Genomic DNA, 27,951 nt, shown 5'->3' with positions numbered 1-27,951 from the left:
TTAGGATGCCACCTCACTTCCCCCCGAACTATCTGCGTGGTCCAGGATAGGCAATGCCTTAAAAGGTGGAGGACAAAAGTTTTTTTTTACTTATTCGACAACTTTTTAATTTATTTGAAAGCTTCCCATATGTATATATAAATATCATGAAATAATCTGCCTTGGGAAGCCTGGTGTTATAAAGACTGGAAATAAAATTAAACTCTCCTTTCATTGGGGCACGTGGAGGGGCATAATTTAACGAAAACGTCTATATCCATGGGTGTTTATCTCCGAGAACGGGTCCGTGAAGGGGCGGACCGAACTGTATTTTCGAAAAAAATAGACGTCCATGTTTTATTCGACAATTTGTGAGCTGGGCATTTTTGTTTTTCAGCGATAACGGAAAATGAAAGCGCCCAGCTCAAAAACGAATAACTCCAAGACATTTATTCGTGGGAGGGGCCAGGATTCGTAGTGCACTGGTCCCCCTCACATGCCAGGACACCAACCGGGCACCCTAGGGGGCACTTCTACAAAAACAAAAAAAAAGGTAAAAGAGCTCCCAGGTGCATAGCACCCTTCCCTTGTGTGTTGAGCCCCCCAAATCCCCCTCAAAACCCACTGCCCACAAGTCTACACCATTACTATAGCCCTAAGGGGTGAAGGGGGGCACCTACATGTGGGTACAGTGGGTTTGGGGGGGGGCGGTTTGGAGGGCTCCCATTTACCAGCACAAGTGTAACAGGTGGGTGGGGGGGATGGGCCTGGGTCCACCTGCCTGAAGTCCACTGCACCCCCTAATAACTGCTCCAGTGACCTGCATACTGCTGCCAGGGAGGTGGGTATGACATTTGAGGGTGAAAAAAAAAAGTTGTGAAACGGCATATTTTGTGGTGGGAGGGGGTTTGTGACCACTGGGGGAGTCAGGGGAGGTCATCCCCGATTCCCTCCAGTGGTCATTTGGTCATTTAGGGCACTTTTTGGGGCCTTATTCGTGGAAAAACAGGGTCCAGGAAAAGTGCCCTAAATTCTCGCTACAAACGCATATTTTTTTTCCATTATCGGTGAAAGGCGCCCATCTCTGATCGGCCAATAACCACGCCCCAGTTCCGGCTTCACCACGCCTTTGACACGCCCCCATCAACTTTGTCCGCATCCATGACGGAGTGCACTTGAAAACGTCCAAATTCGGCTTTCGATTATACCGCTTTATTCGTTTTTGTGAGATAAACGTCTATCTCCCGATTTGAGTCACAATATAGGCGTTTTTCTATTACGATTATAAGCAGGATAGAGTCACATCTTTACCTCATCTCTTTTGTACAAATGGATTATTCTGTTTTGAGCATGTTTAAGGGACAAGTGATTTCATAAATCAAAATAATAAAAATAAATATTTTCTTTCAGGCAGATCTCTCATTTGATTAAACATAACTAAATGGACTATAAGCCCCCGATGCAGTCCAGTTCTTATATTTTGTCCTTGTGATGACTTATACTGTGCCAAAACTGGAAATACAGTGATACAGAATAATAGAATTTAATAACATCCAAACGACACACTAGCCATTAAGCCTGTAAAAATGGGCGAGATTTCTACCCTCCTCGCCGCCGCTCCCTCCCCCCTCCGTGCCGGGCCCCCTGCACTGACCTGACAGCGCCTCTCACCTCCGTGTGAAAGCGCTGCAGGCAGCAGCAGATCGCTCTGCTGCTGCCTGCAGTGCTTCCACACGGAGGTGAGAGGCGCTGTCAGGTCAGTACAGGGGGCCCGATGCGGAGGAGGGTGGGAGCGGCGGCGGGGATGGGGGGGGAGGGTGGAGGTTGGTACGCGCGATGTTTGTTTCCAGGAGGCAGCGTCCGACAGTGACTCCGACTCCGTTTCCCTCTCTGTTCCGCCCTCTGACATCATCACGTCTTGACGCGAGGGCGGGACAGAGAGGGAAATCTCTACTGCGCATTTGCAGGTGAGTCGGTCACTTGCCGTTTATATGTTTGATTACTACTCTACCTATGAAAAGTTATTCTGGACCACCAGGGTATTTTTGGTCAATATAGGGGGGGGGGGGGGGGGAGGGGGGAAAGCTTGCAGTCCCACTGGACCACCAGTGTTTTTGTGTTTTGGGGGTGAGGGAGAAAATCCCAGATCAGTGAAACGTCTTCTGCTGTTTGACAGGTCTGGGCTTTCGACAGCCCGGACCTGTCAAACAAGTGCAGGATGATTTTGCCCTCAGCGCACGCTCAGTCACAATCCTCCCGCACTTCACCCCTATGATCAGAACTAATACCCTGCCTAAATTTGCATGCCATTAGTTCTGATCATGGGGCTATAGCCCTGTGCTGTCCCAGTGCTATTTTTAGAGTGGAACAGGGCAGGGCTTGTGAGTGAAAGGGAGGGAAATCTCCAAGATCAGAACGGCTCCTCTAGAAACTGATTGTAAACCCCACACTAGCTCAGTTCCACTGGGTTCAGACGACTTCTCCGACCCTCACAATCCCATGACCTGGAGCCACATAGCTAAATACGAGCTCTCTCTCCAGCCTTCGTTCCTCCACTCAGCTCTCCTCCACATGCACCAGCTGAGCTTGGGAGTGGGTTAATGGTCTGGAACAGAGATTCGGGAAGTTAAGTGGGTCTTCTCTATAAGGTATCATCAGCCCGGGGAGCAAGTGTCCTCACCCCCGCTTAAAAAAAAACCCAACACACAGCACTCCAAGGATTTTCTTAAGTGATGCAAACTCAACGTTACTGAACTTTCTGCAACCGGCAGGCAAATTGATTTCTTTATAACGCCATCCACACAGTAGAACTCCTCCTGTTCATTCAAGACTGTGCATTACAGTCTCACCCCTTTTAAAAAACTTGAACTTCTTTGCAACTTTCAGGATTTACACATTTACAAACACCACCTGTCCTTTACTCACCCCAGAGGCTGGTAATAATCTCAGGCAGCTCCTGCTACTCCATGATCACAATACCCCAGCCCTTCCTCCATTGCCACTCATAGCCCACTCTTCCCCCACTCTTTTTGACCTATTTTCTCTCACCTTATAAGAACGTAAGAACATAAGAGTAGCCATATTGGGTCAGACCAGTGGTCCATCTAGCCCAGTTTCCTGTTTTCCAAACAGTGGCCAAGCCAGGTCACAAGTACTTGGCAGAAACCCAAATCGTGGCAACATTCCATGTAGAACCCTGAAGAATAGCAAGATTCTGAAATCCTAAGAGTGACAAGATTCCATGTAGAACCCCAAAGAATAGCAAGATTCTGGAATCCTAAAGAGGGACAAGATTCCATGCAAAATCTCAGAGTAACAACATTCCATGTAAATCCCCAAAGAACAGCAAGATTCTGGAATCCTAAAGAGTAACGAGATTGCATAATCCTGAAGAGTGAAGATTCCATGCAGAATCTCAGAGTAGCAACACTCCCTACTACAATTCCCAGGGCAAGCAGTTGCTTCCCATGTCTGTCTCAACAGCAGACTATGGACTTTTCCTCCAGGAATTTGTCCAAACCTTTTTTAAACCCAGATACACTAATCGCTGTTACCACATCCTCCGGCAAAGAGTTCCAGAGCTTAACTGTTTGCTGAGTGAAAAAATATTTCCTCCTATTTGTTTTAAAAGTATTTCCATGTAACTTTCTCGAGTGTCCCCCAGTCTTTGTACTTTTGGAATGAGTAAAAAATCGATTTACTTCTACTCGTTGTACACCACTCAGGATAATTAGCAGCATAATTAACAGCACGTTTCCAACTTTCCCGCTGCATTTCAGCTCACAGAAAACAGAGCCAGGCAGTACAGACGTTTGGACTCGTCTTTGGGGGGAAGGGGGGGCATTTTTTTTTTTTAAGCATGTGCAAATGTATAAAATCACTGCTCTATCTGGATGTGGAGGGGGTTGCTCTTATTTCACATCTGCAGAGCCTTTTGTAAACAGTATGTTCCATCTTAAGTAGAGAGGTGTGGTAGCCGTGTTAGTCCACTCTTAAAGGTTATCAATAGAAATCAAACAAAATAAAACATGGAAAAGAAAATAAGATGATACCTTTTTTATTGGACATAACTTAATACATTTCTTGATTAGCTTTTGAAGGTTGCCCTTCTTCCTCAGAAGCTAATCAAGAAATGTATTAAGTTATGTCCAATAAAAAAGGTATCATCTTATTTTCTTTTCCATGTTTTATTTTGTTTGATTTCTATTGATAACCGTAAACAGTATGGAAATTCCACACGCTCTGACATGGACCATGTGAATTCCCCACTCCACAGTGTATCTAAATCTGCCTTCGCAACAGAAACCACAGGAGTGGATAGAACACCGATATCCCACGGAGGATCACACGACAAGACAAGGAGTGGGAACAGAGTCAGGCTCTTCAAAAAACACCAGAGATGCTGGATGCAGATAGTAAACTTTAAGAAAGGATGATTCAACAAAGTACAGTGTTTCAGCACACAGGATGGAGGAGTAGCCTAGTGGTTAGTGCAGCGGACTCTGATCCTGGGGAACTGAGTCCGATTCCCACTGCAGCTCCTTGTGACTCTGGGCAAGTCACTTAACCCTCCATTGCCCCTGGTACAAAATAAGTACCTGAATATATGTAAACCACTTTGAATGTAGTTGCAAAAACCTCAGAAAGGCAGTATATCAAGTCCCATTTCCCTTTCCCTTATGACATCACAATATCAGGCAATCAAGCCATTGTGACATCACTGATGAGGTTGGGCTCTTATTGGTGGAATGAGTGGAGGAGTAGCCTAGTGGTTAGTGCAGCGGACTTTGATCGTGGGGAACTGGGTTTGATTCCCACTGCAGCTTCTTGTGACTCTGGGCAAGTTACTTAACCCTCCATTGCCCCTGGTACAAAATAAGTACCTGAATATATGTAAACCGCTTTGAATGTAGTTGTAAAAACCTCAGGTATATCAAGTCCCATTTCTCTTCATCAGGAGTCTTGTTATCTATGTCAAGAAATCTGAATGCTCAATTTGTGAACTCCATAGCAGCGTACAGAATCGTCAGCATTCATCACAACCCCAAAAGCTCTTTTTAAAGACCACTACTTTTTAGAGTTCACAAATTGAGGATTCAGATTTTTTGACATAGATAACAAGACTCCTGATGGAGGCTCCCTGTGTGCCAACCAAACAGTCATGACAAGGGTGACAAAAGAAGGAGCAGCAGCCGATGTCCAAACGAATGTCTTTATTATATCATCCAAGACTCGACACGAATTGTGTTTCGGTCCACAAAGGCCTTCCTCAGGAGGATTGGTGTCGAGTCTTGGATGATACAATAAAGACGTTCATTCGGACATCGTCTGCTGCTCTTTCTTTTGTCACCCTTGTCGTGACTGTTTGGTTTGTGTATCTACAAGGGCTACTGTTCTTCTGTTTTCCTGCCATACTCCATATGCCGAAACATGGTACCTTGTTGAATCATCCTTTATTAAAGTTTACAACCTACATCCATCGTCTGTGGTCTTTTTCGAAGAGCCTGACTCTGTTTCCACTCCTTGTCTTTTCGCCTACATCTGCCTTCACATACACCAAGAATCAAAGGAGGCAGAGAGCTGTGGGGTAGCACCCGTAATTCATCACCAGGTCAGGTTGGACAGACGTAAATATCATTAGCTCGGTGCGGGTAAAAGTCCACACACCCCTTTACTCCCAGGGAGCCTGGTCACTTTTCAAACACTTCATCTACGGCACTGAATAGCCATTGACATGCATAAACAGCTTTTCATAATTGGCCTCAAAGTGGAACTGGAAAAGGTTTATTTATTATTTACTAATTACATTTGAGGACACGCTTCACCCATCGCTTGAAGTGAATTACAGGAAAATAAAACCAGAGAAAGGCAGCCAGAATTGCTTATGAGGAAACGTGAAAGGGGTTGTGCTCTTCAGCTTGGACGGCTGAGCAGAGACACGATAGAGCTGTATAAGATCCTGAGTGGACTGAAAGTTAAGAACAAAGCAGTTCTTTAACTTTTCAGCTCATTTCACGGAGTGTTCCTACATCAAGACGTACCAAGCCAAATCACTCTGTATTTGTAAGCACCGGAGACTTCAAACGCACCTCCGGTACGATGTAAGCCACATTGAGTCTGCAAATAGGTGGGAAAATGTGAGATACAAATGCAACAAATAAATTGACAAGTTAAAGAGTAGTAAATCACCTGGACTGGATGGTATACACCCCAGGGTACTGAACACATAGACAAACAAAAAACAGGTGACATGATATTCAAAGGGATTTAAGTGGCCCAAAAGGACTCCTGGCAGTGGCGTACCAAGGGTGGGGCTGTGGGGGTGGTTTGCCCTGGATGCACACTGCAAGGGGATACAGGGAGCAGCCACACAGCTGTCGGCTCTGCTGGTTTCCTGCTCCCTCTGTTACTTCCTGATCTGGGGCAGGGAACCGGCGGAGCCAACAGCCACGCAAGTGCTCCCTGCACCCCCAGGAGGTAAAAGTGATGCGCTTGGGGTTGATGTGGTGGGGTGTGTGGTCCATCCAGCCCAGGATCCTGCTTCCAACAGTAGCCAAATTCAGTTAGTAGGAACATTTCATGCTACCAATCCCAGGGCAAGCATAAGAGTCAGTCTTATCTTTATGCAGTTCCCCATAGTCGGTTAAATTCTGACTAACTGGCTCTGTAAACCCGGAAATTCAGTGTCAGATCTTAGACATGGCCCTAGCATTGAATTTCCGGGCATAACTGGCAGCAGTCGGGGAAACGCTGAGCCCTGCTGCTGGATATCAGGTCCTCTTTATAGCGCATTGGGACACTGATCAAGTGTTAGCACATGTCATTAGAGTGTTCTGTGAATGTTGCCAGTGACTGTAATACTAATTCTAATTTTTCTATGCAGATAAAAGACACATATGGGGTTTTGATACAGATATTTACAGGGAAAGTTATCAAGCTGCATTGTTTATTTATTTAGCACATTTATACCCCACCTTTTCCCACAGATTTGCAGGCTCAAAGTGGCTTACAATGTACTGACAAGGCTATCGTCAGATCAGTGGTTAAAAAGTTACAATTAAATTAGAGAGGATAGAAGGAACAGGGTAAGAAGGAAAAAGAGAAAGGGTGAAAGAGTCTTAAGTCACATTATTTGCCCCTTGATATGACTTACAGGGTTTTTAGCTTGTGAGCCCACTGGAGACAGAGAAATTACCCGCATATAATAAATTCAAAACTCTTTGATTGAATCACAGAAAGGCGGTTTATCAAATCCCATTAATGCAGTTCTCTCTCTCAGCTGTGGTCCCGCCCTTGCGGAAACAGGAAGTGAGGACGGGACCGCAGCTGGGAGAGAGAGAGGGGCCGAGCCTGCACGCGTTTTGCCGCTGCTGCTGGCCACTGTGGCCCTGACTTGGTGAGTGAAGATGACTTTTAAAAATCGGAGGGAAGGGAGGGACGATGACTCCCTCATGCATGTGACGTGCCCTTCCCTCTTAATGTTCCGCCCTCGATGTCATCACGTTTTGACGCGAGGGTGGAACAGAGAGAGATGGTGACAGCCAGCATGAACCCTACAAACCCTGATACAAATCAAGGTAAGGTATACACAAAAAGTAGCACATATGACTTTATCTTGTTGGGCAGACTAGCTGGATCATGCAGGTCTTTTTCTGCCGTCATCTACTATGTTACTATCCAGCTTATAATTGAAAAAGAAAAACGCCTATATTGCGACCCAAATCGGGAGATAGACGTTTATCTCACAAAAACGAATAAAGCGGTATAATCGAAAGCCGAATTTGGACGTTTTCAACTGCACTCCGTCGCGGATGCGGACAAAGTTTATGGGGGCGTGTTGAAGGTGTGGTGAAGGCGGAACTGGGGCGTGGTTATCGGGCGATCAGAGATGGGCGTCTTTCGCCGATAATGGAAGAAAAATATGCGTTTTTAGCGAGAATTTAGGGCACTTTTCCTGGACCCTGTTTTTCCACGAATAAGGCCCCAAAAAGTGCCCTAAATGACCAGATGACCACTGGAGGGAATCGGGGATGACCTCCCCTGACTCCCCCAGTGGTCACAAACCCCCTCCCACCACAAAATATGCCGTTTCACAACTTTTTATTTTCACCCTCAAATGTCATACCCACCTCCCTGGCAGCAGTATGCAGGTCACTGGAGCAGTTATTAGGGGGTGCAGTGGACTTCAGGCAGGTGGACCCAGGCCCATCCCCCCTCCACCTGTTACACTTGTGCTGGTAAATGGGAGCCCTCCAAACCGCCCCCCCAAACCCACTGTACCCACATGTAGGTGCCCCCCTTCACCCCTTAGGGCTATAGTAATGGTGTAGACTTGTGGGCGGTGGGTTTTGAGGGGGATTTGGGGGGCTCAACACCCAAGGGAAGGGTGCTATGCACCTGGGAGCTCTTTTACCTTTTTTTTTGTTTTTGTAAAAGTGCCCCCTAGGGTGCCCGGCTGGTGTCCTGGCATGTGAGGGGGACCAGTGCACTACGACTCCTGGCCCCTCCCACGAACAAATGCCTTGGATTTATTCGTTTTTGAGCTGGGCGCTTTCATTTTCCATTATCACTGAAAAACAAAAACGCCCAGCTCACAAATTGTCGAATAAAACATGGACGTCTATTTTTTTCGAAAATACGGTTCGGTCCGCCCCTTCACGGACCCGTTCTTGGAGATAAACGCCCATGGAGATAGACGTTTTTGTTCAATTATGCCCCTCCATGTAACATAGTGATGGCAGATAAAGACCTGAACGGTCCATCCAGTCTGCCCAACAGTCACATTCAATCTCAATTCAAGATTAAATCAACAAAGAACGTGATATTATATATTGATCTGGGACATAGACCATAGAAGTCCGCCCGGCTCTGTCTTTATCTTCCAACTACTGGAGTTTCCGTCGAAGCTCTCTCCAGCCCATCCTAAGCTGGACTTGGGCCATACAAACCAGCCCAGCTCCGGCCTTACTTGATAAAGCCGCCACCTAAGCATCACTTGACATGCAAACACATATGCAACCCTTTAAGTTTTGTTTTTTTTACACCGTTCATTGTCTAATTAGAGATCCTCTTTGTTCATCCCACATCATTTTGAATTCCACCACAATGTTTTTCTCCAGGACCACCCTCAGGAGCTCATTCCAGGCATCCACCAACCTCTCCGTGAAAAAGAATTTCCTGACATTACTCCTGAGTCTACCACCCCACAACCTGAATTCATGTCCTCTAGTTATACCACTTTCCCTTCTCTGGAAGAGATTTCTTTCTATATTAGATACCTTTCAAGTATTTAAATGTCTGTATCATACTGAGGTGATATTTAAGTCATTGCAAGTTACATAGTAATGAGATGCAAAACATGCAAATGCATAGAAAGCAGCTCATTACTATGTAAAAATGTTGCGCTCTGCACCAGGTGTACTCTGCACGTTACGTTATGGACATAAAATGACAGCAAAATCTGGGTTTATTTTGCAACCCAGGATCATCAGGCTGCTAAGCCATGGCCCAGTGTTCCTGGCTGTCACTTCCTGCTGCTCTGCAGGGAGGTTTTTATGACCAATGATTGATTCGATGTAAGGTATGCTGTATTTTGTGTTTTCCACTGAGGTCTTTTCCTCCCAAGTTCAATTGTGGTGTCACTGCTGGTGAAGTCACAGATTTTTCGGATTTGGATTTCTAATGTTTATAGAATATTGGATTCAGTAAATGATGATGCTCAAAATTTGGTGCCAGGAAGAAATTGGAAATAAGCCCTTTATAGAAATGCAATTAGCGCCAATTCCTGCCCTAACCTAAGATGCCAGACTTACACCTGCTGAAACCGAGACCATATTCTAGAAACTACACATGCAAATGTTTGGAACGCCCCTGACACGCCTGTGGCCACTCCCCCTTTTGAGTTACACACTATTACACTTAGATGCAAAGCCTTAAAGAATAACATGCAGCCAGAAGGGTGCGCAATTATTTAATACATGCCAATTAATGTCAGTAATTGGTTGTTAACACACCATGATTGACAGTTAAATTTCTGCATGTTAAATCTGGGCGCCATATACAGAATCTGGGGGAAACTGCGTAATTACCAATACACCACTTAAGCACTGTTCAGTCACTGCGTATATACCAAGAAACAACAAGGCAGACAATCCGCAAAATCCAATGTGGAACTAATCTTCTTATTCCAGGTTGCAGCCTGGGTTTGTTATACAGTGACGCCAACTCTCCGTAGCTGCCTAACCCTTCCTGCTTGCAACAGGGTCTTTCACTGGCAACATTAAAAAAAAAAAGAACAGAAAGGCTACGTAGGTTTGTTTTAACTCCTTTTTCTCCTGAAATGACTAGCATATCACACTGTCCAGCTATGCTGAGCTCCTGACGCAGCCCCTTTGGGCGAAACACGGTCTGTGTTGGGCGTATTATTGGGTTTTTACCCTAGAATAAAGATTGATTTGTACTGATCTGCTCCGTTTGTGTCCACTGTGTGTCCACCTTCAGGTGGGTTTACAGAGCACGGGCAGGGCACATGATTATATGCATAACATACTGCCAGGGACTAAGAGACCAGCTCTATAGCTGGCAAAACTAAGCACATCAATGTGTACATATCCTGTTAAGCTGGTATTGCCCAAATGTAGGTCATGACCCCAGTGGGGTTGCAAAACCCCATTGGAGTCGCAACCTTGGTGGGCTGCGAATAGAAACATCATTGATCCATGCCTCTGGGGGGTCACATGTTTTCTGTGGTCATGATAATGGGGTCACGGCCTGTTATAAAGGAAATTAGGGGCCTCTTTGCCTTTATGGAATCTGCACCAGTCAGGCACAGTTTTATAGAATTGTTCCCATGAAGCAGCTGGTGATGCTCTGGCATCTGGATTTTAATTGAGGGTCTCGGAAATTATTTTATAAGTTGCAAGGAATCCGTAACAATGTGGCTAACTTAATTGTCAGCAGTAATGGCTTCAATTGTGATAGAAGTGCAGTGGCAGCCAGTCCACCTCAGGATTCGATTTGTTATTGATCTTCGATATAGGGGGATGAGCCCTTTTTAATTTGAATGGCTAGATTGATGATTACGATCCGATAAGGAATGATGACCTTGAATCCTTTTGGATTCCTGGAAGTGTTTTCAGAGGCAGGACTCTGATGATTCTGAATACATTACGTAAACGGTTGAAATTTCATAGGAAACTTAAACAGTTATTTTAAGAACAACCTTTGGCATGTAAGGTAGGACTTTGCACTACTTCAGAAATGATCGATCTGATTTGTTAGTAACTAAGGGATCTGTTAATTTATAGTTGACAATATGGGTTGTGTTTATTTAATCAATTGATTTATTTTTATTATTATTATTATTATTATAAATTATTTTGGATCCCTAATTTGTTGTGTATGTTTTCATCTGAGTGAAGATATTCGATGGCTCATTTCTGTATTGAAGTCTATTATTGTTATAACTAGTGTTAAAATAGTTTGGGTTATTTCTGGAGAAGACTATTAACAATTATAAGTCAGGAAGACTTGGGAATTCTCACATTTTATTTCTAGAATAAGTAACATGCACTGGATCTTCATAATATTTTATTTATTTATTAACCGCCTTTATGAAGACATTCACCCGAGGCGGTGTACAGCTGGTACAGTTTAACATAAAACTTATAATTTTGTTAACAGCAAAACAATAGTAAAATAACCAAGAATAAACATAAATACAATAAATGAGGTAAACTTGAAAACAGTAAATTGAAACCTAATAATAGAACTACCGTGAAACAATATAAAAAATATAGACATTTAACTGCACTGGAATTCAAATACCAGAGATATAATACAATGTTAGCATAATACTAATGATACACCTAATAAGCAGCATTAGAACATTCAACTAACACAGATATGATACTAAAGAATTTCTACAATACAATACAGCTTACCATATAGCTGAGGGACCAAGATGTGTGGTACAGAGTCAGTTGGGATAATTTGATGGTTAGTTAAATTCAAGGCAAGTTAAGCAAGAGATAAGAAATTGATCCAAGTTACAGTGTGTGTAGCAAGCTAGTCCATGTGCAGAATGAGTGTACAGTCACCCTATTAAAGGTTTGGGAGAAGAGCTAGGCTTTCACCTGCTTGCTGAAGTAGAGGTTGTCTCAAGTTATACGTAGCCCCTCTGGGAGTAAATTCTAGAGCATGGGTCTACTCCTGAGAAGGCTCGCTGGCGGGTATCACATCGTTTGATGAGGAGACAGTGATCTCCTTGAGAGGACCTTAGAGGTCTTAAAGTTGGAATGTGGAAGTACCAGATACTTCCAAGCGACCCAGATTAATCGGTGTGGGAGACCCGATGCTGGGCTTGTGGAGCATGGTTTGCTCAGCATGGCACTTCCTCTCGTCTAATATTCCACTAAATACATTTCCAAGCCTGAATTGTGTTGATGGAATGGACAGATCTGCGGTAAACCTACAGACTATCTCTCAGCCTTGTGCACTTAGAACAGCCCCTGTACTATTTCTTCACAGCCCTGGGATCTGTCACTTCACATCCCTTGAATCTCCTTTCATCATAGGATTAGGGACCCTCACGTCCCAATCCTGGAGACCTTTCACAAATGAAACCAAGCAAGCTTAGCAGTAATTAGATGTCAACACCAGTAATTGAGAAGCAAAGCCAGTGCTGGGCAGACTTCTACGGTCTGTGCCCTTATCCTGGCTGGGCAGATTTGGATGGGCTGGAGTAGGGTCTTCAATGACAACTTCAATGATTGGACGACAAGGCAAGTGAAGGGCAGACTTGTACGGTCTGTGTCCTGAAAGTGGCGGGAGCAAATCAGTATAAAGTATGAGTTTATCCTGTTGGACAGACTGGATGGACTGTGCAGGTCTTTATCTGCCGTCATTTACTATGTTACTTTTAAAACAAATAGGAGGAAATATTTTTTCACTCAAAGAATAGTTAAGCTCTAGAACGTCATGCCAGAGGATGTTGTAAAAGCAGTTAGCGTATCTGGGTTTAAAAAACATTTGAACTGAACCAAACAATTGATGGGTTCATACTATTATGGTGGATCTATCCTCATTTTTGTGATTAAAAAAGGTTTGGATATGTTCTTGGAGGAAAAGTTCATAGTTTGTTATTGCGATGGACATGGGGAAGCCACTGCTTGCTCCGGGATTGGTAGCATGGAATGTTGCTACTATTTGGGTTTCTCCAGATACTTGTGACCTGGATTGGCCACTGTTGGAATCAGGATACTGGCCTAGATGGACCATTGGTCTGACCCAGTATGGCTACTCTTATGTTCTTAAGTCATAGTGACACAGAATCAAAATTTAAAAGGTCACTTCTACAGCGGGAGCTCTCATAAAGTATAACAACAATTGCTCAGCGCTGATCAAAATTTTTAAACAACCTAATATAAAGGTGATGAATTACCACTGAGGTCGGGTTAAACTGTTTCATATGAGCTTCTTCTAATCATGGCTCACCCGCATCTTCATAGGTCAGAATTTAACTAAATTTTAAATACTTTACAAACTTTTATATCTTTCATTATATTCATTACTTTCTAAAAAGGTACCTGCACTTATCTTAATAAAAGCAGTTCTAACACGTCAAGTAGAATCCTTGGCCAACATGGACCACGTTTCGCTAACGCTGCTTCATAAGCTGGTCCTTCATTGCTGCAACAAAATAAAACTTGTGAGAATCAAATATTCCTCCACATACTTTCCATCACAAGCTATCAACCTCTTATCTGTAAACTCAGTATGAGTGGTACCTGTATGGACGATGTGTTCTCCTCTTCTAAATGCATCCAATATGGCACCCCAAACTACACCCATGCCTGTATCCTATCACATGACTCGACGGACCAATCAGCTGTATCTTCAAATTAAAGAGGACCAATCCAACTCGTTGTTTAGTCCCCCTGGGGATAACGTATTTAGCACAAAAGTCCAACGTTGTTCTTTGTAACTAAGATGTGCTTTCAAATCACCGCCCTCCAAACCCATATCCACCGTATATATCACCCGCCAATGTAAGTCCTTTGCCGCATGCTGTTCAATGTAGTGGGTGACCAGTGGGGCTGACATAACGCCATTCTGAATTCTAGATTTGTGCTGTTTAGTCTAACTTTAATAACTCGAGTCAAACGACCCACATATATTAAATTACATGGGCATCTGATTGTATAAATTGCGTTCTTAGTATCGCATGACGTATTAGCTCAAGCTATTATCAAACGTCTATTCTGACCTGCCTCCCACTGACTACCTTCAACGGTGGAAGAAGACCATTGACAATGACCACAACCTTTGTGTTCCAAAAGTGGCTCATTCTGTTGTCTATAATCTATAATATTGATATCGAGAAGGCAGTATGATTCAAACCACATTGTACAGGAAACCCATGTCCCACAATACGTTTGTTTACATTTTTTCAGTTTTCATACCTATAATCTAAAAATAAGTCTACCAGTGAGTCAATTTTTGCGCGTTCAGCATATTTGTTTGGAACAAGGGGAGTTTGAGAGACAGGTGTATGCATTATAGTATAGATTTTTAGATCGTGGTTATCCCCATAAGGTGATCTGAAAGGCGTATTTGAGGGCTATGTTTGCCCAGAGAGATCTCTTGCTACAATATACTAGTCATATATAACAGCAGTGATCCCATATACCATTACTATTGGGAGATAGTAACATACGTGAATGTTTTCTTGAATGCCCAGTCATAGCTTACCAATGGGCAAGACAGTGAGAGGAATGTTAACTTAGAAGCGGTTGGATTATAGACAACAGAATGAGCCACTTTTGGAACACAAAGGCTGTGGTCATTGTCAATGGTCTACTTCCACCGTTGAAGGTAGTCAGTGGGAGGCAGGTCAGAATAGACATTTGACAATAGCTTGAGCTAATACGTCATGCGATACTAAGAACGCAATTTATACAATCAGATGCCCATGTAATTTAATATATGTGGGTCATTTGACTCGAGTTATTAAAGTTAGATTAACAGCACAAATCTAGAATTCAGAATGGCGTTATGTCAGCTCCAACTGGTCACCCACTGCATTGAACAGCATGCAGAGGAGAACTTACGTTGGCGGGTGATACATACGGTGGATATGGGTGCGGAGGGTGGTGTTTGGAAGCACATCTTAATTACAAAGAACAACGTTGGACTTTTGTGCTAAATACGTTATCCCCAGGGGGACTAAACAACGAGTTGGATTGGTCCTCTTTAATTTGAAGATACAGCTGATTGGTCTGTCAAGTCATGTGATAGGATACAGGCATGGGTGTAGTTTGGGGTGCCATATTGAATGCATTTAGAAGAGGAGAACACATCGTCCATACAGGTACCGCTCTTACTGAGTTTACAGATAAGAGGTCGATAGCTTGTGATGGAAAGTATGTGGAGGAATGTTTGATTCTCACAAGTTTTATTTTGTTGCAGCAATGAAGGACCAGCTTATGAAGCAGCGTTAGCGAAACGTGGTCCATGTCGGCCGAGGGTTCTGCTTGCGGTGTTGGAACTGCTTTTATTAAGATAAGTGCAGGTACCTTGTTAAAAGGTTGTGAACATATTGGAAGACATAAAAGTTTGTAAAGTATGAAGATGGGGTGATCCATGAGTAGAAGAAGCTCATATGATACAAGTTACCACTGAGGTCGGGTTAAGCTATCACCTGTATAATTGATTGCTTAAAAATTTGATTAGTGATGATCATTTCTTATTATAGTGACACGAAAGGCAGATACATTGTGCAGTTGCAGGATGAATAGATGGTTTTGCAGGAAACCCTGAAGGAGAGAGTTGCAGTAGTTTAAGGGGGATGTAATGAGTGGATGAGAATTTTGGTAGCATATTCAGAGAGGAACAGAGTCATTTAAAAAGGAAGAACTGACACACTTTAGCAGTGTATATTTTGGATGTATGTAGAGAAGCAGACAGGTATCAAGGATGATCCTGAGGTTATGGGGCAAAGGAACTGTAAGGAGGAGAGAAACAGAGAAGAGGGGAAGTGGATTTTGGAGGAAAGATAAGGAGCTGTGTCTCGGCCATGATGGGACATCAGGTGTTACAGGTTTTCTCTCTCTTTGTCCCTGTCAATATATTAGGACTGTCCTTTCTCTACCTGTGAGTGTGCTTGTACTTACCCTCTTTGTGAATGCTTTATGTCTATCTTCCTTTTCCTCTCCCAGTCAGTGTTTCATAGGATTCCCCTCTCCTAGTCTCTTTGTATGTGCTCCAGGGCTCTTCCCTGGTCCCCCCACCCCCTCTCCCCTCTAGTAGGTATTGGAGGTTAAAGTGCAAAATGACCCATCTAGTCTGCCCAGTAAGGAGCTTTGGATTCTAACTAAATTTGGGTTTCTGCCAGGTCCTTGTGACCTGGATTGGCCACTGTTGGAAACAGGAAGCTGGGATTGATGGACCTTCGGTCTGTCCCAATATAGCTTTTCTTATGTTTTTACTGCCACTCTACACAGGTTAAATGAGGGCAGAGGAAGGGGAGGGGATGGGATTTGATACCCTGTCTTTCCTTGGTTACAATCAAAGCGGTTTGTATATTATATACAGGTACTTAGGAGGGTTAAGGGAGTGGTTTAGTGAGGGCAGAGGAAGGGGTGTCTTAGAGGGAAGGATGGGAAATGATTGCTTGGGGTCTCCCACTTCCCTGTGCCACTCTGAGAATCCCTCTGTGCTCAGAGTTTGCATTAATGAGCAGTAAATGGAATTCAGAATATGCTTTTGATTGTGTGACCAGCTGTTTATGCATCAGATTAATAGGCCTGTGATAATTAGTGTGAACTGTCCAAGGACATATAGAGAAAAGACAGACACTGAACGCAAGAACATGATAGATACCCTGTCCTTTCTGGAACAGAGAGATCTCTGCTTTGCTGCCCCCCCCCCCCCCACATTCAATACCCAGGACACAGATCTCTCTGATTCCCCCCCCCCCCCCCCCCACACAGACACACAGACACACACATGCACAGATTCAATACTCAGGACACAGATCTCTTTGCTTCCCCCCCACTAAGATTCAATACCCAGGACACAGATCTCTTTGGGCCCCCCCCCCCACTAAGATTCAATACCCAGGACACAGATCTCTTTGTTCCCCCCCTAAGATTCAATACCCAGAACACAGATCTCTTTGCTCCCCCCCCCCCCCCCACTAAGATTCAATACCCAGGACACAGATCTCTTTGCTCCCCCCCCCACTAAGATTCAATACCCAGGACACAGATCTCTTTGCTCCCCCCCACTAAGATTCAATACCCAGGACACAGACCTCTTTGCTCCCCCCCTAAGATTCAATACCCAGGACACAGATCTCTCTGCTGTCCACAAAGTCTCATGAGGATTGGCATGGCTGGAATTCTGAGGTAGGAGGTGCTGGTTTGGGTTGTGAAGCATGAAGTTGTAAGTGAGTAATTATAAAATCTACAAGCTATGTATCTTTTCCGTCATGTTGATGTAATGAAGCCTCATCTGGTCTCTTCTTCCCCTCTCTAGGCTATTAAGCAGAGTGTCTACAGATGACCGGCGCTTGTCCTCCCGCTGTGGATCCTTCATCAAGACAGAGCCATCGAGTCCTTCCTCAGTTATCGAGACAGCCAGCCACCACAGCCCCAGTGGTTCCTCAGATGCCAGTGGGGGCTATGGACTTGCCCTAGGAGGCTTGGATTCACCTCCCATGTTCACAAGTATGGGGCTTGGTGTGGGCTCCTGTCACAAGCGCTATGGGGACTGTGGTAGCGCTATCATGGAAGATTCCCCAACAAAGTGTGACTATATGCTAAATGCCATTCCTAAGCGACTCTGCTTGGTATGTGGGGATATTGCGTCCGGATACCACTACGGTGTTGCCTCCTGTGAGGCTTGCAAAGCATTCTTCAAGAGAACCATCCAAGGTAGAGTCCAGCGTGAGTGTTACCATTTCTCAGATTCCTGGGGTCAGCAAACCCTCCACAACCTGGTGTTCTATCAGATTTGCCATTTTCCTGGGGGTGGGAATCACATCCGATACCTGGGTATAGTGTGAGATCTACCATTTGTCTGGTGTAGAGCTTTTCTGGTAGCAAATGTAGTGCGAGGTGACATATGTCGAGGGTGGGTCCCTCTCGTTTATTTAGGTTTCTTTGTTCTACTGTTGCTACTACTCATTTCTATAGCGCTATTAGACGTATGCACCACATTACATGCAGGTACTCTTTCTGTTCCTAGAGGGCTCACAATCTAAGTTTTTGTACCTGGGGCAATGGAGAGTTAAGTGACTTGCCCAGAGTCACAAGGAGCTGCAGTGGGAATTGAAACCAATTCACCAGGATCAGAGTCTGCTGCACTAACCACTAGGCTACTCCTCCACTAGCAACAATCCATGTAGAAGCCTGCCCTTGCAGATCAGCAATGCGGCCGCGCAGGCTTCTGTTTCTGTGAGTCTGACGTCCTGCACGTACGTGCAGGACGTCAGACTCACAGAAACAGAAGCCTGCGCAGCCGCGTTGCTGATCTGCAAGGGCAGGCTTCTACATGAAATGTTGCTAGTGCAATAGCATCATTCCATGTAGAATCTACAAATAGTTTCAACATTCCATCTAGAATCTCCAATAGTAGCAACATTCCATGTAGAACCTTAAATAGTAGCAACAGAATCTCAAATAGTAGCAACATTCCATGTAGAATCTAAAAAATAGTTTCAACATTCCATGTAGAATCTCCAATAGGGAAAGGGAACTGGGACTTGATATACCACCTTTCTGAGGTTTTTGCAACTACATTCAAAGCAGTTTACATATATTCAGGTACTTATTTTCTACCAGGGGCAATGGAGGGTTAAGTGACTTGCCCAGAGTCACAAGGAGCTGCAGTGGGAATTGAACCCAGTTCACCAGGATTAAAGCCCGCTGCATTGACCATTAGGCCAGTCCTTCAAATTCATATCAGAGTGGTTTACAATGTAGTGTAAGACTTCTATTTCTCTGGGTGGGGGCCCCATCAGATACCTGGTATAGTGTGAGACTTAGAATTTCTCTTGGTTGGTACCCCCCTGATATAGTATGAAATTTGACACAAAAAGTAGAGGTAGAGTAATGGGCATAATGGAAGAAATGTACTGTGAAAAGATACTTATTGTATCTGATCTACCGCTCTATATGATTAGGTCAGAGTGGTGAACAATAAAATATAAATAAAAGGAAAGGAACTCCAATTCAAAAGGAAAAGAACACAAAGAAGTAAGCACAGTCATGCATAATTAAAGCCACAGTAGCTGGTCTTGCATCTAGCTCGGTAGCTACTACTACTACTACTAACTAACATTTCTAAAGCGCTACTAGGGTTACGCAGCGCTGTACAATTTAAACACAGAAGGACAGTCCCTGCTCAAAGAGCGAACAATCTAAAAGACAAGAGAACAATCTAAAGACAAGTGTACAATCTAGAGGACGAGTGAACAGTTAGTCTGATAGGGTGGATAGATTTGGGGCATTCTATATATCTTGAGCGGTTAGGCGCCGAAGGCAGCATTGGTGAGTTTTAAGCAGAGATTTGAAGATGGGTAGGGAGGGGGCTTGGCGTAGGGGTTGAGGAAGATTGTTCCAGGCATAGGGTGAGGCAAGGCAGAATGAGCGGAGCCTGGAGTTGGCAGTGGTGGAGAAGGATACTGAGAGAAGGGCTTTGTCCTGTGAGCGGAGGTTACGGGCGGGAACATAGGGGGAGATGAGACCCAGAAGCTTGCTGGAAAAAAAAATAGGTCTTTAATACGCTCTTAAATTTATGAAAAGATGCCTCAGCACCCAGGGGTGGGGTAAACTATTCCAAAGCGTCAGGGCTAAAAAATAAAAGGCAGATTGTCTTGTAGTTTCATAGTGGGCTTGTTTAGGACCTGGTACTACAAGGCGGTGCGAGTCGAGAGATCCTAGAGGCCGTATAAGGAATTGCGTGTACTTAAATAGTAAGCCTTGTGTATTTATTTATTGCATTTGTATCTCGCATTTTCCCACCTGTTGGTAGGTTCAATGTGGCTTACATGGAACAATGGGGACAGTTACAAGGTATCAAGTGGGGTTAACAGTTTGATAGAGACAGCGAGAGTCTGTAGAGGTTTCTTGCGGAAGTATTGAACCAGGTTAAGCCCTCAGGAGATTCAGTGTGGTTTACATGTTCGTTGTTGAGAGTTACAAAGAGAGTCGAATAAGGTAAGGTCACAACATACTTGAATAGGGTGTATCAAACATAAAATCTCGAACTGAATTCGGAATGGTATGGGGAACCAATGTAGACGAATAAACAGGAGGGTAATATGGCCAAATTTTTTAGATTCACAAAGGATTACATTTAGTGGATGTATTATGTAAATTCTCTGGGGGCATGAAAGTAGTTGCCCAGCAATGCCAGCATAGGCTGCATTGCAGTAATCGAGTCGTGATATCAAAAGGCCATGTATAAGTGTCGGGAGGTTTGTAGGATCAAGATAACTGCTAAGGTAACCTAATTAACGGAGAACAGCTAACCCAGTTTTGACAATGGCTGAAATTGCTGTTGCAAAGACAAGGATTCCACCAGGAGAATTCTAAAGTAGTGAAAGTACAGGACAGGACTAATTGAAATATTAAACAAAACTGGGGTCAAGGAGGGCTTCAGTAGATGACCAGTAATCCAACTTGTGACAATGTTTTGAGGATTAAGCACCAGTTTATGTTGTGAAAGCCAACTAGCCAGAGCGCCTAGAACGATTGCAGTGGGCAGAGGTCAGTATTGACTGGGGAAGCAGGATAAATGAGTAGAATGTCATCAGCATAACGGTAATAATTAACATTGAAGACTGAAGAAGGGTGGCTAAGGAGCTTAAGAAAATATTGAGAAGTAACGGCAATAATATAGATCCTTGAGGTACGTCTGATTTAAGAGAGGAACATGAGGAGAATTTAGTAGCATAAGTTGCAGCAAGATTGTGTTTATGCAAAAAAAGAACTGAACCAACTAAGCACAGATCCAGCATCCTGATTTCAGTCAGGTCACAGGTGTTGAATGATCAATGAGTTCAAAGGTCACTGAAAGATCTAATGAAACAATTAGTGTGATGTTACCTCAATACAGGGTAGCGTGGAGTTCACCAATAAGAGAAGTGATGACTAATTCAGTGCTGTGAAATTGCCAGAACCCCGCTTGGCAGGGGTAAAATGTAAGAGAGAGTTCAACTTGGGAGAAATGATTTTCACCACTAATTTAGAGAGGTAACATAAGTTGGAGACTAGTTGATAGATGGTTGGGTAGGATCAAGAGAAGGTTTCTTTAAAATGGAAACATGGAACAGTTCTTCCTGTGATGGAGGAACGGCACCTTAGAAAAGACCGATGTTCACTATTGAGAGAATGACAGGAAGTAGTCTTTGGTGAGAGACATGCAAACAGGAAGAAGGGAGAAGAAAAAGAGGTCATGGGTATAGAAGCAAGAATAATGGTAAGAGAATCTGGAATTGGTCGGGAGAAAGCTGACCAGACAGAGGAAGGTGAAGAAGTTGCTGGCAAAGTCACAGGAGAAACCTTGTAATATAGATGAAATGGCTGTGGGAGAGTGTAGAGTAAGTCCCCTGGCGTAGGAGAGAGATTTTATGCAATTCTGGACACCGCATCTCAAAAAAGATATAGTGGAATTAGAAAAGGTACAGAGAAGGGTGTCGAAAATGATAAAGGGGATGGGACGACTTCTCTATGAGGAAAGGCTCTTCAGCTTGGGGAGATATGACAGAGGTCTATAAATATTGAGTGGAATGAAACGGGAATCACTTGTTTACTGTTTCCAAAAATATTAGGACTAGGGGGGCACGCAATGAAGCTACAAAGTAGTAAATTTAAAATGAATCAGAGAAAATATTTCTTCACTCAACATGTAATTAAACTCTGGAATTGGGTTGCCAGAGGATGTAGTAAAAGCGGTTAGTTTAGCAGGGTTTAAAAAAGGTTTGGATGTTTTCCTAAAGGAAAAATCCATAGACCATTATTAAAATGGACTTGGGGGAAACTCCACTGCATAAAATGTATTTTACTGTTTTGGGATCTTGCCAGGTACTTGTGACCTGGATTGGCCACTGTTGGAAACAGGATGCTGGGCTTGATGGACCTTTGGTCTGTCCCAGTATGCAATACTTATGTACTTATGAGTCTGTTCTCAATCAGCTCTTTCTCCATACAAGAGTCACAGTAGCTTGAAAAGATCATACAACAGAATACAGCACAGGCTGTTTCAATTCAGAGGAGATGTGCCGCAGACTAACTCTCTAGATCCGATGGAGAGAGAAGAGTGGGGCAACTTGCCCATCAAGCGTAGAGAACAAGGCAAACTGATAGAGAAAGTCCCATAAGACTCAGGGATCTGGGACATGTGCTCTGAAAGAGCCTATTACAGGGAACTACAGGATTATGTGGCTTTGTAATCTTATCCTATCACCTGCCTCCATGAAAATGGGGGGGGGGGGGGGGAGGGGGGGGCAGAACAACATCGCTTCAAGTTCCAGCACTTCCTGCACTGATTTCTTTTGGTTAGTGTATTGGAACCGCCCTTAAATTGTGAACTTGTCAAGGTTATTATTTTTTTTATTCCTTTCCTTGCTTTATTGTACAATTTTCAAGGTTCAGATTTCTTTGGTTAACTTCTTTCTGTAAGCAAAGATCTTTATTATGAAGTTGACCCCACACTGCCAAACAGAATTAAGCCCCTAGACTTGCGATGCAAAGGATTCCTTGGAGGAAAAAAAAGAATGCATAGATTTAACATTGCAACAAGGGCTGATTTGGTTTTAAATTGTGATGACACAATGGACTTTTTATACCCAAGAGCACATGTGCAGTGGTCGTAATTTCACTTTGGGAAGCATCATGCCGCTGCTCAAGCAAAGACCAAGGACACGGTTGTGTAGCTTGTGCTTCTACACATCTTCAGAAAATCTTGTGACCTCTGTCTTAGGCATTTTGCTGAAACCCAGTCAAGTTGGGTCAACTTGATCTTTGGTGATATCCTTTGGTTGTCCCTTCTTTTCAGCCAACTTTGCTCTTCTGATGTTGGGTATGTGTGTAGAGGTTACTTTCCTGTTTTTCTGTTCATTTCTTTCTAGAACAAGCTGGTTTGCTTGTGATCTATCCTGTGAGAAACATAAATTTTTTAAAGATGTGTTCAAGAAAATGAGACGAACAGAAGAAAGATGTCTTTAGTAGAAGTTATAGAGAGCATTCTGCATGATAAAAAAAAAGGCTGAGGCACAACCACCGAGACCAAGGAACCCCCGCCTCACATCCCAGCAGGAAAGAGGCAGCGAGTGTGGGGCCAGATATTCCCACATCCTTTTAACCTGCCACAGCCATGGGGGCAATAAAGAAGGTTGGATACACCGCTCTTTGTTCGATAGCCACCCACTCTTTCTCCCCGGATTTATTCCATTCACGTAGCGCTCTTAACTGAGCTGCCAAATAATAGTTCTTAATGCGGGATACCCCCATACCTCCCTGGTTTGTACTTTGATATTTACAGGCCATTTTACTCGGGGGAGGGGAAGGTTCTTTTTCCAAATATAGATAAAAACCCTTACATGCAAGAGTCCTAAAGAAGTGAGCCAGTATGGCTATAGGACCTTATTAAGCCCAGCCATCTCTCTAGCTCATGAGAAATCTCTTTCCCTACCCAAATCCCCCCATAGATGCATTTAAGAGCTCAGTTTTACTCATACTAATCTTAAATCCTGAAAAGGGCCATAGAGTTCCAATTCCCAAAAAAGGGAAGACAAAGATTTCTCTGGATTTGCTATTGTATATCATCAGCAAACATTAACATTTTATATGAACCTTCTCCTACATCCAGACCTCTAACTTGAGTATTAGCTCTAATCCAAGCCACCAAAGACTCCATTACTAGACCCTGCCATGTCCCCGTTTTACTCAAAAGGACTGATGTAACTCCCATGAATCTTTATGCATGAGAGTGGATCCTTATATAATAAATGTACCCACTTCAGCCATTTCTCTGCTGATCGTGCCCTCTTTAAGACAGGAAACATAGAGCAATTGAATTCAGTTCAGTGCCTTCTTCGCATCAACTGCTATTAAAACCATAGGCTCCCCTATGCACCGGGCTTCCCAGATCAAGTTAAGAATCTTACCTACCGCCCTATGATACAGCATGATTAGTCTAGGTGGATTAAGTGTAGCATTTAATGCATTAGTCTATTGGCTAAAATTTTACTTAGTAATTTCACTTTCTCATTTATCAATGAAATGGGGCAATACAACCTACATTGTTCAAGGTCTTTCCCCTCCTACAATACCTGTATTGAAAGAGGAGAAAGTACCTGCATGTAATATGTAAACCACTTTGGTTATATCACAGAAAGGCGGTATATCAAGAATTTAATAAACACAAAAACATATCAAATGCTACCCCTGCCAATCTCCAAGATCTGGGCAGTATATCCTCGTGTTCTAGGGCATTGTAGACCTCAGTTAACCATCCTACAAGCTTATTCTGGAAGAGCTTGTAAAATGTATTAGAAAACTCATCTAACCCAGGGACTTTGAGGCCTCCAACAGCCTCTGTCAGTTCTATTTGGAAGATTGGGGGTTTGAACCTTTCATTTTCTAATCTGGGGAGCTGAAGATCCTCAAAATAGTGTTCTATCTGCCCTACTTGAGGGATCATGTCCTGGAGTGTATAGCTTGGCATAATATTCCCAGAACCGTTCTCTGAGATCTGCTGCCTTCAGAAGGGTTTTCCCAGTGTCATCCTTAACTCATAAAATATTGCATCCCTTCAAAATTTTCCAGTTTCAAGCCATCCAATAACTAGCTTTATTTCCTTGTTCAAAAAAAGCATTCTTTTAAACAAGTCGTCTGAAAATCTCTCTTCTAGTTCTTCCTCTTTAAGCTCTTGACGCTTTTTCTCCGTTGTAATATTGCCCTTGACCCAGTACCCTTCTCATGTAATATTATCTTTTTTCTTTTCCCTCTCTTTTTTTCCTTTAAGAAGCTAACAGTCTTAAGCTTCCCTTGAAGCATTGCTTTTAAGCTTTACTACTGGGGAGAGTTTACCTTTGTCATTCAATGCAAAAAATTCATCTATTTCCAATTTAATCTGCTCCTGTAGCTCCTTGATCATCCGATATTTATTCCTTCATTTGGCGCAAACCAGCACATTCAGTTTCTCTGACTTGTCTGCTTTGAATACCATTTCTGGAACCAGTATCTCTCTCAAATCTTCCTTGGTGAAGCAAAGAATTCATTTAATCTCTCCACTATGGCTTGGTCTTCCCTGATCGCCCCTTTTACTCATCGGTCATCTAGCGGTCCAACCAATTCTTTTGCTGGCTTCTTGTTTCTAATATACCTAAAAAAGTTTTTACTATGTGTTTTTGCCTCCAACGCAATCTTTTATTCGAAGTCCCTCTTAGCCTTCCTTATCAGCGCTTTGCATTTAACTTGCCATTCCTTATGCTGTTTCTTATTATTTTCAGTCAGATCCTTCTTCCATTTTCTGCAGGATTTTCTTTTAGCTCTAAGCTGACTGCCTTCTTAGAGGTCAGGCAGGATATAATCAGTTTTTGAGCCACACTACTGGTGACAGTTGCAACTGAAAGGGAGAAGTTGTTGATATTGAAATTGTACTTTAAAGTTATGGATATGTTTTCCATACAAAGTTTTCCAGATGTGACTCATGTCACTCAAGAGCATAGGAAATTGTTTTTAGTATTAAAACCCAAAGTAGTAGTTGTCTTTGGGATTCTGGAATCTTGCTTCTCTTTGGGATTCTATACGGAATCTTGCTACTCTTTGTCCTTATCCCTTATTTGTCCTGTTTGTCTGTCCTGGTTAGATTGTAAGCTCTGTACGTCTAGTAGCGCTTTAGAAATGATAAGTAGTAGTAGACCCCCCTCCTTCCTCCAGCCTACCTCAACTATTCCTAGGTCGTCTAGGGGTACTAGGCCAGGAGTGATCCTCAATCACTCCTGCTCTTGCTGGTTCAGTGTTCGAAATGGTACCTTTTGGTACTACTATCAGGGATGAAACTGCCCTTATATGAACCCAGCACTGGCAGGAAAAGGAGCAATTGAGGATTGCTCCTGCATGATATTTCTAGACCACTAGGGAATGGTTGAGGTAGGTCTGTAGAGGCCTATGGTGGCAGGTTTGGGTTATGAGTCTTAGAATGGGGGTGTAACATATCTTTGGGAGAGGGACCCTCAAATCATGTACCAGGATCTTCGAGCCACTTGTTAGTGGCCCAGTGTTCTGTGGGAGCAGAATAATGTAGCTCGTGAGACTGATTGCAAACTTCGTTATTTCTTTACCACGAGAGTCATTAACCTGTGATATTAGTAACTTCCCTCTTGAATATTCATCTGATGGATTTGCATGCAGTGGATGTGGTGCCTTCAAATCTGTCTGATGCATATTTATCACAGATATCCTGAAAACCTGATTGGCTGGGTTTTCTAGGGCAGATTTGGAAATTACAGCCCTGGTGTATAACTGTATCAGCAGACCCTAGTAGCCCTTTCCTCTAAAATCTTATCCAGTATACTCTGGATTAATTTAGTGTTAGGGATTTAACTGTTTCAGGGGCAAAATGTTCCTGAATTTCACCAGTAAGGTTTTCCGATCTGACGAAGAAGGGCAACCTTCGAAAGCTAATCAAGAAATGTATTAAGTTATGTCCAATAAAAAAGGTATCATCTTATTTTCTTTTCCATGTTTTGTTTGATTTCTATTGATAACCAGTAAGGTTAAATCCCCTTCCTGTAGAGATGGCGTAAAATATTTAGACACTCTCAGGTCAGATAAACAGTCTCAACTACTTGCTTTATTATAACTCACAGCAACAACAGGAAGTGACGGATTCTACCCAGATGCCCCGTCTACTTCCTAGAGGAACCATAGAGACCTACTTAACAGCCAGTTTTCTATATATCGAGCTGGTTCAGTCAAAATGTGTCCTGGAGGGTATGGTGATCTGCAGTAGTTTCATGGCTGACTGTGGCCCAGGTATTGGAGAGGGCAGCACTTCCGGTTGTCTTGGACTTTTGAATGGAGTATTCTTTTGTAGGGTGTCTGGGTTGTGTCATACCTCTTTGGTGGTAATCGAAGGTACCCCTACCCTGGCAGCACAATCCAGATTTTTCACTGTAATAGGGAACTCATAACTCAGTCAAATATGTCTGGACATTCTTCTTCTCTCTGATCCATTCTCTGTTTTGACCACAATCAAGCGATGTGGGAGTTGTTTGGTATACTCTGCCTTGTTGTTATTCATTTTGACCCAGATGATCTGACCCTTTTTTGGGACCAGTCTTTCCTCAGCCCTCCTATTGCAGTAGTAGGCATCTAGGCAATGACGAATTGTCTGGGCAGAAGGATTCTCCAGCAGAGCATTCATAGTAGATGGAAGAGTCTGGGTTTGTTGTTCAAACATGATTTGAGCTGGAGATTCTCCTAGTGCCTTGGATGGGGTATTTCTTCAATCCAGTAGACACAAGACATGGACCAACTTGGGTCTCGGAGGCTTTCTGTAAATTTGCTTTGTCATTCGGACAGCATTTTCTGCCTTCCCATTTGATTGAAAGTATCAGGGGGCGGACGTTGTTTGTCGAAACTCATAGAGTGATGCAAATTCTGCAAACTCCCTGGAGATGAATGGAAAATTGTCACTAAACAGCTCTTCAGGGATAATATGTCATGCAAAATGCTTTTTTAGGCAATATGGAATGTCTTTGTATTTCTTCCTATCCAGGCAATCAAGTTCAAAGTAATTGCTCAAGTAATCCACTACTAGGAGATACTCAACTTCCTTGAATTGAAATATATTGACTCTCACCTTTTGCCATGGCTTAGTAAGTGCAAGGTGAGGGCATAGGGGTTCTTGGGCAGTGGCCAACTGGATCTTAGCACATATATAGCACCTCTGGAC

The 27,951-nt window shown here is 43.3% G+C and overlaps 1 protein-coding gene and 1 long non-coding RNA gene across 2 annotated transcripts in view; one reads left to right on the top strand and one right to left on the bottom strand.

The window, feature by feature from the left end:
- Positions 1-9,721: 9,721 nt before the first annotated feature.
- On the bottom strand, positions 9,722-22,900 carry LOC115477951. Its single transcript, XR_003943405.1, has 3 exons — positions 22,819-22,900; positions 10,440-10,443; positions 9,722-9,734 (listed from the first exon to the last, which is right to left on the bottom strand). It is a non-coding gene; the product is annotated as an uncharacterized LOC115477951 (long non-coding RNA).
- The window catches only part of LOC115477950 (steroid hormone receptor ERR2-like), a 55,700-nt gene continuing 45,546 nt past the window's right edge, over positions 17,798-27,951 (top strand). The window contains 1 exon segment of the mRNA XM_030215104.1: positions 17,798-17,915. Coding sequence (XP_030070964.1) covers positions 17,798-17,915 — 118 coding nt within the window.

The sequence above is a fragment of the Microcaecilia unicolor genome, chromosome 9 (assembly GCF_901765095.1).
Source record: "Microcaecilia unicolor chromosome 9, aMicUni1.1, whole genome shotgun sequence".
Lineage (NCBI taxonomy): Eukaryota > Metazoa > Chordata > Amphibia > Gymnophiona > Siphonopidae > Microcaecilia > Microcaecilia unicolor.
This window is presented reverse-complemented; position numbering and strand designations above follow the sequence as displayed.